This window comes from Neurospora hispaniola (genome assembly GCF_033458365.1).
Source record: "Neurospora hispaniola strain FGSC 10403 chromosome Unknown B0T23scaffold_5, whole genome shotgun sequence".
NCBI lineage: Eukaryota > Fungi > Ascomycota > Sordariomycetes > Sordariales > Sordariaceae > Neurospora > Neurospora hispaniola.
Window position 1 is genome coordinate 2,255,437 of NW_026944410.1, and position 8,179 is coordinate 2,263,615.

At 51.0% G+C, this 8,179-nt stretch overlaps 2 protein-coding genes across 2 annotated transcripts; one reads left to right on the top strand and one right to left on the bottom strand.

The window, feature by feature from the left end:
• Positions 1-1,825: 1,825 nt before the first annotated feature.
• Positions 1,826-5,076, top strand: B0T23DRAFT_443732 (uncharacterized protein; the record flags this gene model as incomplete). The annotated part of the gene is made up of 6 exons (XM_062840874.1): positions 1,826-1,905; positions 2,266-2,901; positions 2,969-3,046; positions 3,139-3,621; positions 3,679-4,391; positions 4,450-5,076. 6 exons carry the CDS (start codon positions 1,826-1,828, stop codon positions 4,821-4,823), a joined length of 2,364 nt encoding a protein of 787 aa, XP_062691877.1. The 3' UTR covers positions 4,824-5,076.
• Positions 5,077-5,103: 27 nt separating this feature from the next.
• B0T23DRAFT_167630 (uncharacterized protein) lies at positions 5,104-7,211 on the bottom strand. The gene is made up of 2 exons (XM_062832846.1): positions 6,669-7,211; positions 5,104-6,588 (listed from the first exon to the last, which is right to left on the bottom strand). The coding sequence occupies exons 1-2, from the start codon at positions 7,058-7,060 to the stop codon at positions 5,190-5,192; spliced, it is 1,791 nt and encodes a 596-aa protein (XP_062691878.1). The 5' UTR covers positions 7,061-7,211; the 3' UTR covers positions 5,104-5,189.
• Positions 7,212-8,179: the final 968 nt, after the last annotated feature.

Genomic DNA, 8,179 nt, shown 5'->3' on the forward strand with positions numbered 1-8,179 from the left:
GTAGAAGCTACATCCAGGTATTTTCTTTCGGGACGCAGTAGGTATACACGAATACCACTAGTACCTAGTACCAGCTTCGTGTCATCAGCCATTGGAAGCCATGAAGAGGAATACCTACGTACCTCTAGCTAGGTAAGATCTCAACCGTCACCCGGCACGCACTATCTGACTTGTGACGCACGGCCTGAAAGTGCACTTTTCGCTCGCAAAAGAGTGCCCGAGGTGGTTAGGCCTGGTGGCATCCATAGGCTCCATTTCTGTTAGTGCACTTGCATTTAGGTATTTGTACCTCCATTTGCACCTTTGCGTACCTGACTGCCTATATACAAATGATACCTATTTGAAAGCTTCACTCCTTTTGATCCTCTTCCTGCCTCAATTCATGCAAAGTCTTTCCCTATCTTTCAGCTACAATGCAATCCAAAATCCAGCTCTGCACAGCAGTACCCCTATTCGTGCATACAGTGTACTGTGGTAGCACCCTCTGCACTTAAACGCACACCTGTTGATAACATGCAAAACCCTGCTTAATACCCCGATTGGAGTTCTAGTTACCGCATGTGCCTGCGAGCTAGCGATGATCTATTTTCTCCAGACATTGCCCCTGGACCTCGTGGAAGAAGTTCGAATAAGGTGTACCACGCAAGCGAATCTTCAAGCAGGAGGCTCTGTGCCCGTTCACGAGAGCGAACCCAAAACAGCGGGAACGGTGGTACGGACCGTTCCTGTCATCCTCAGGCCATCGGACAGGCTCTGGGTAGAGGAGGCACAGCAGACGGCCCGGACTGTTGGACGTCGGGATCAGGTTGGAATGAAATCATGTACCTGAAATAGGAACATATCACTGTAGCTGTTCGGGACCGTAGGCCACGGCAGTACGGCAGTGATTATGTGGGCGAGAAATGTGCCTCCGGTAGGAGTCATGATGAGAGGTGATAATTTCGTAGGCTTCGGCTGTTGACTTGTATTGAAGTCACGGATGGTCTGAAGGGCCCTTGATACCTAGCTTTGGGGGTTTAAGGTTCAGGTTCGTCCGCTTACATTGGCTTCTCCACCATTGCAGCTTCTATGTACCTTTGTTAAGACACTGAGAGAGAACAACAGGAACAAACACAATAATATGAATCATGCTTTGTCATGGACGATGCCAAGCACTGTCTGGGGATCTCAGTCTTTCGGATACTCTTTCTGGTCCTTCTTGGATATCTTGAAGAATTTGTCAGATACCTCGGTGCGTTAGCCTCGCAATGTACGTACTGTGACAGCTATGATGTTGACATCGATGTTGTCCCGGAGACAAAGAGTTCCCGCGTGGAGGCTCATCGGACCCCTAGTTTCGAGCTAACGATCGTGGGTTCGGTGTTTGAATAAATTGCTCCGACATCTGGGACATCTGGGGCATCCGGCTAGGCACCACGCTTGCCGGCTAGTTGTGTATTGGATCTGTGAATAACTTGGATGTCCCCATTTGATTGTTTCGAAGAGCAAGTCAATGAGTCGAGAAGTGCTTCGTCCCATCATCGCCATCTCTGCTTTGACTCCTGCCGTCTATTGCACAAGGGGCACAACAATGAATGAATGCCAGGTGTCGATCATGATCACTCGGACAAGTCTGACACTCTACACTAGACATTGTGAACTCTGACATTGCAATCATGTGGATGATTGAAGGGTGAAATGGCTGCCGGGTTCTGCAGTGATTTTCATTTGATTTGCGCGGCTTGTGATGTTTTGGGCATGTGTGCAACCGGTCTCTGCCAGTGACAAGTCAAAAGTTGAGGCCGGTTTGAGGTTTGAAGGAGACCAAAATCGGCGGGGTGTGGAAATGGTGGATCACGCACGGGACAGCGCTCCTGGAGGACTGGACCAGGGGGCTCCTCTGAGCAGGGGTGGATTGGTTGGTATGTACCATGCCAGGTGGGTCTTGGCGGGCCCTTGGCTGTCGTAGGTACCTCCACTGCTCTATACTTGCCCAAGATTCCCGGTCCTGGCCAGTTGTGTGGCAGGTTGTGCCTGCCGCAATTACCTCTCTACTTTACTTGATGGAAACTCCAGGTTTCTGTCATTAGTGCAGTCTTCAACTCTTTTCTGCAAGACACTCGGTCATCTGTCATTGTTAGTTGCACACGTGCACTTGCTTCCATTGCTTTCCCTTTGCCTTTGTGGTTGATCCGGGACCCCGTGAACAAGCCCGTGACCTCCGCGAGCCGTCCAATGCGTCCGTCTCGACATCGACCATCTCGGGCTGATACTCCTCGACTAAAGAAACACTTCCACTTCCACCTCAAGGTGCGGTCGGGGGCTGCTGCAGAACAGCTCCATCTCGTCCAAGATTCCTCCTCCGCAGCCAACTCCGATTGCGAACCATCTCCCTTCCAATATCCCCCTCCGCACGCTCTCCGCACACGCGGCTGGCCGAGACGATCCGTCGACTCATTCGCACGGCAACCGGAAACAAGGCAGTTACTCCTCTCTTGCTCCACATCCTGCTGAGCGCTTGCGATACTCGGAGGACGGCGACGGCGACGACTACAACGACTACGGCTCCTCCGAGTCCTCGTGGATCGACACCGGTGACATCGCCGAGCAGCTCGATCACGAGGATCCTTTGCGCCAGAGACTGTACGATACCCTAGAGGACGACACCCTCGCTGGCCTTGTCCATCATCGTCATCCCAAACGTCATCGTCACGGCGGCAAGCACGTCCATTATCACGAGTCTGTTTCCCGCTCCAGTGCCCCCTCCTCCAGGCCGTCTGGTCAAGCTGGAGCAGTTGATAAGGAAGCAATTCGCATTCCCGACGCCGCCCCCCGAACTGTTTCGCGGGCCGAGCGCCTTATTGCTAGCATCATGGCGGGAACACGAAACCCCATTCATGGCCTTACTGGCAAACCCCTAATGTTTGATGTCTCCTGCTGCCCGGCAATGTTTTGACTTGCGTGAACTACGACTAACAGCTCGTAACAGCTATTTCACTTCCATCTTTGTGTCATTAGGCGTCTTTCTTTTTGGATATGATCAAGGTGTCATGTCCGGCATCATTACGTGCGTGAACCCCCCTCTATTGTGGCTTCCTGACACCCCGTTCTGTCACGCTCATAGACACGAAATCCGAATAACTGATGAGATTTGTACAGTGGTCCGTATTTCAAGGACTATTTCAATCAGCCAACAAGCGCGCAAATAGGCACTATGGTTGCGATTCTGGAAATAGGTGCCCTCATCTCCTCGCTCCTGGTGGGTAGAATTGGTGATATCATTGGCCGCCGCAAGACTATCCTCTACGGATCGTGCATCTTTTTCGTGGGCGGTGCCCTGCAAACTATGGCCACTGATATGGCCATGATGATGACTGGGCGTATTATTGCTGGCTTGGGTGTCGGCATGCTCTCCACTATCGTTCCGGTCTACCAGTCCGAGATCTCACCTCCTCATAACAGAGGAAAGCTTGCTTGTATTGAGTTCTCGGGTAACATCATTGGTTACACAACCTCTGTCTGGGTAGACTATTTTTGTGGGTTCCTTGAGGGTAACCTCTCGTGGCGTCTTCCGCTCCTCATGCAATGTATCATGGGCGCGTTGCTGGGACTGGGAAGTCTGATTATAGTGGAATCACCCAGGTAAGTACATCCTCTTTTCAGTGCTCGGCTTCCATTGATTGCTAATCAGGATGTTAGATGGCTCCTGGACAATGACCATGACGAGGAGGGCATCGTCGTGATTGCCAACTTGTACGGCGGTGGTGACATCCATAATCCTCGCGCCAGAGATGAGTTCAGAGAAATCAAGATGGGCGTGTTACTTGCGCGCCAGGAGGGCGAAAGAACATACAGTGAGATGTTCAAGCGATACAGCCGTCGCGTCTTCATCGCTATGTCGGCTCAAGCCCTGGCGCAGCTCAACGGCATAAACGTCATCTCGTACTACGCACCCCTCGTGTTCGAGTCTGCAGGCTGGGTGGGCCACGACGCCGTGTTGATGACTGGCTTCAACGGCATCACTTACTTCTTGTCGACGATTCCTCCATGGTACATCGTCGACCGCTGGGGTCGTCGGCATATCCTCTTGACGGGTGCTGTGGCTATGGTGCTTTCCCTGTCCGCTATTTCGTACTTCTTGTACCTTGATACTCATTGGACACCGTCCGCAGTTGTGGTTATGGTCATGATTTACAATGCGGCATTCGGATACTCATGGGGTCCCATTCCCTGGTTGTACCCGCCGGAGATATTGCCCTTGAAGATTCGATCCAAGGGTGCTAGTCTTTCAACAGCGACGAACTGGGCTTTCAACTTCTTGGTTGGAGAGATGACGCCCATTTTGCAAGAGCTGATTCATTGGAGGCTGTACTTGATTCATGCCTTCTTCTGCGCTGTTAGTTTTGTAATTGGTGAGTATTTCCTCATATCGACCCCTCAAGGTATCCATCCAACTAACGAGGTTTGCAGTATACTTCCTGTATCCCGAAACTTGCGGTGTCCGGCTTGAGGACATGGACGCCCTCTTTGGTGATTCCACCAACGCACTTGGCACGCCCACCGCCAGCACCCCGTCACTTCATGCTGAGGTTGATCCTCTCGTTGCACCGGGCTCACCCGTGCCACGGCTGGATATTCGGGGTCGGCCACTCGCCAGTGCGGCTATTCCCGGCCTGCCGATCGATCCTCCGGATGAGGTCGAGATTATACACAAGAGTTCCTCCAACCAAAACAGGGGCGGAATCGGCGGCTGGTTGTCGAGGTTGATTGGGCGGAGAGGGAGAGGAAGTGCTGAGGGATCTGATAGTGGTAGCTATGCGCCACTTCGGCAAGGCGATGACTAGATCTTGGATACATTTCGACTTCAAGTGAACAGGGTCAATCCAAAGCAGTTAGACCTTGTGTTCTCTTTGGATAAGTGCGCACATAGACGTTGGATATCAGAGATCTCAAGGGAGCGGAGCGTTCCAGAGCCCGGATAGCGAAATAGATTGGAAGTGCTCGATTGTCCGAGAGCTACATTCTCCTCTCTAAACATTCAATTGCGGTTATTATTTTCCAACCTAAGGTCCTGCCTTGCTTCTATCTTGCTTTCACTTTGCATGCTCCTGGTAATGTCCACTAGCACAATATCCAAAGCACCTTCTTACCCTAATTCTCACGACAATAGCTTTATCCTACATATATTGTCCCCTCTCATCCTTCGCTTTCTAAACCAAATTCCATTCAGGAGGAGGCACCAAGGTAGTCCGCGCAACAGGCGCACCCATAGGGGTGCTAGCTGCACCGTTACTACCGCCAGCAGCACCGAAAGCTCCACCTTTGGTCGTACCTGTACCTGTACCACCGCCACTCCCCGAACCCTTCCACCGAACAGGCTCAAGAGCCAAGTCAATCCCCTCCAACTGTTCCCTTCTTACTCGATCTCTTACTTCAAAGGTCACGTTTCGTCCATCCAACTCTGCCACCTCCCTGATAGTCGCGGTTACCGCCTCCTTGGCAGGTTTTTCGATGCCGAAAATCCCAGATTCGGCACACGCTCGGCACCCGCTCCCGCATCTGGATCCAGAGTTGGTAGAACTGGTACTGGTGACACCCGACATGTTTGTGGTGGAAGCGGCACTTGCACTCGTCGCCTGCAAGCCTCCCCGCCCTGTACTTAGAACCATGGGGCTGAGGGGGCTCAGACCTGGTAACTCTCCGTTTCCGCTTCCATGTGCATCCCCAATTCCATTCTTGGTCTTTGTTTGTGGATTGTTGGGCATTCTTTGACGCGTGGGCGTATGTGGGTTTGTCATTGTTCCGAACCCGAGTTCATGAATTTCACCAGGTCCATGAGTCCCCTGAAGCTCTTGAATCCCATGTGGTGGTCTATTCGCTCCATACAGTCCATGTTCAGGTGCCCCTGGGCGCCAAAATCCCCGTTCTCTTAACGCTGCCGCCGCCGCCTCCTTTGCCTCCCGCGCTCGCTTCCGCCGACGAGGCCCGCGGTACCACCATGTGAAGAGGATGAGGTAGATAACTGCCAGGGCGCCGATGACCGAGCCGAGGATGGCGGATTTAGGGTTGTGTCTCTTTTGGTTTTGGTCTTCTTCGGAGGGGGTGTTGGCGGAGGAAATATAAGTGGGGAAATCGGAGGTTTGGGTCTCGGGAAGGGTTTGGGTTGAGGATGTTGAAGTCAAGGTGGGTGGGGCAGCAATGACACCGGAAAGGGAAGGGGATGGCAGGAAAGTGTTGGTTGAGGGGGTTTGTTGGAGTGTTGGAGGTTCTGGTGGTTGTGACGAAGACGTGGGTATCACGGGCTTTGCTGTTGAAATTGTTGGAACGGGCGCCTGCACATGGGAAGCAGTGAGGATGTCATCTCCAGTGGTTAAGGGAGCGACAGTCGAGACCGAATTCCGCTTACCGCTTGATGTAGTGGTGGTGGCGGTGGTGGTTGTGGCGATGGTAGCGAGTACAGAGGTTCCGAGAGCGGCCTTTTGATCCACCATGTAGTTGTGAATCGTATAATGACCGTCGCCGCAACCGACACTCCAGTATGGATCTGCCTCGTCGGTATGAGTATTCGTCAGACGGGTGAGTTGGCAATATGGATTAGATGCGGCATGGCTGGTTTGAGATATAAAAATTAGTGAACTGGATTTCTTAGGAAAGGAAACTATAGAGGAGACGAGAACAGATGGACATACCATCTTGTTGTGCCAAACTGAGCACGTGCCTCGGCAATACCGCAGCCATTACTGCAATTATAAGCATCGACACACCAGGCATTCCATCCGCAGTTGGCGACGATGTCGTGTCTGTCTTTAAGGGAGGACTTTTTCGAGCAGAATCCAAACAGCCGGTTCGGTGGAAACATGGCACACACCATATCCTCCGGAGGCGATATGGACTTGAGATGGGCATCCTCAGCGACGGCATAGCCGCAGATGTTGGTTAATATTGGAACATCAGTTCCACCAATTTGGCGTCGTAGTGCTGCCGCCGAAGTGATGACTGCCGGTGTTGCTACGCTTATGGGTACTCCGTTTGGAATCATTGCCGCCGTGCTCGTGGGCACCATTGAAGTTATCACGGCCATCGTGTTGTATTCGACGACTGATAACCCGAAGTGAGGGTGAGCAAGTCAAAGGATCTCCATGGGCACGATGTTGAAAGTGAAGAGAGTCGTGAAGACGGTTAGAAGATTGCTCCCTCCTCGGCCGTTCACGTCTCAGCAGTTATGAGCGAGAAGAAGGCGTCATGCCCCGCCAGGGAGGGAGCAAAGATGGGGATCGCTTTCTTTCAGCTTGGTTCCCGTCGTCGAATCGTGCGATCAATCGTAATAGTCCGATGGCGGGCATACTAATTCCTCCCACGGGAAAGGGCAAAAGAGGGCGGGAGCTTAATGTGTCACCCAGGGGAGAGAACAAAGCGATCCATGTTGACTAAAGATATTTTTGGACAAGGCTCTTTGTGCGCCATGTTGTCGAGAACAATCATAACTTGAGCTAAGCGTCAACGCGCTAGGCACCTGTTCAACTAAGTAAACCTCTCTTGCCCACTGGTATGGAAGCTTGAGTAAGTTGGTGGTTGCCCTTGGACAAAGGGCATACCCGGTTGGTTGGAGTCCGTGTAAGTGATAAGACGTAAGTTACGCTATCGGTCCACATCCTGATACACACGTGGTACGCTCACAATACCTACCTACCATGATGGTCCGTGCTGAGTTTGCGTCTGTTCACTCGAATTACTTAGGGGGTTCTGGGCGCCAAGGCTTCCTTTCCCCCCTCTTTTTACCCTCTAAAGAGGGGGCGCGGAAAATTTGGGACAGCAATTAAATATAGGACACTCCACATAGAAATTTACTAGCAAAGTAACTCATCTATATATTTAATACCTATATTATATATTGAAATTTATTAATACAATATTGTTAGGAAGCCTAATAGACTACCTAAATAAGAAGAATATATATGTAATGAGAAATCTAATAATTTATTTAATTTATTTAAGTATATTATAGTATTATATATATAGCTAATTAAACTCCCTCCTTACTTATACATACCTCAGACTTCCTCCTCCTACCTTAACGAGGCTTGCCCCGGCTATTACTTATTTAAATACCTTATTCTAAGTCGGATTGTACCTTCGATTAATAGCTTTATTATGCTTCCCTATATAGTATCTTCAAATTTGCGTTCTCGTAAGAGGAAGG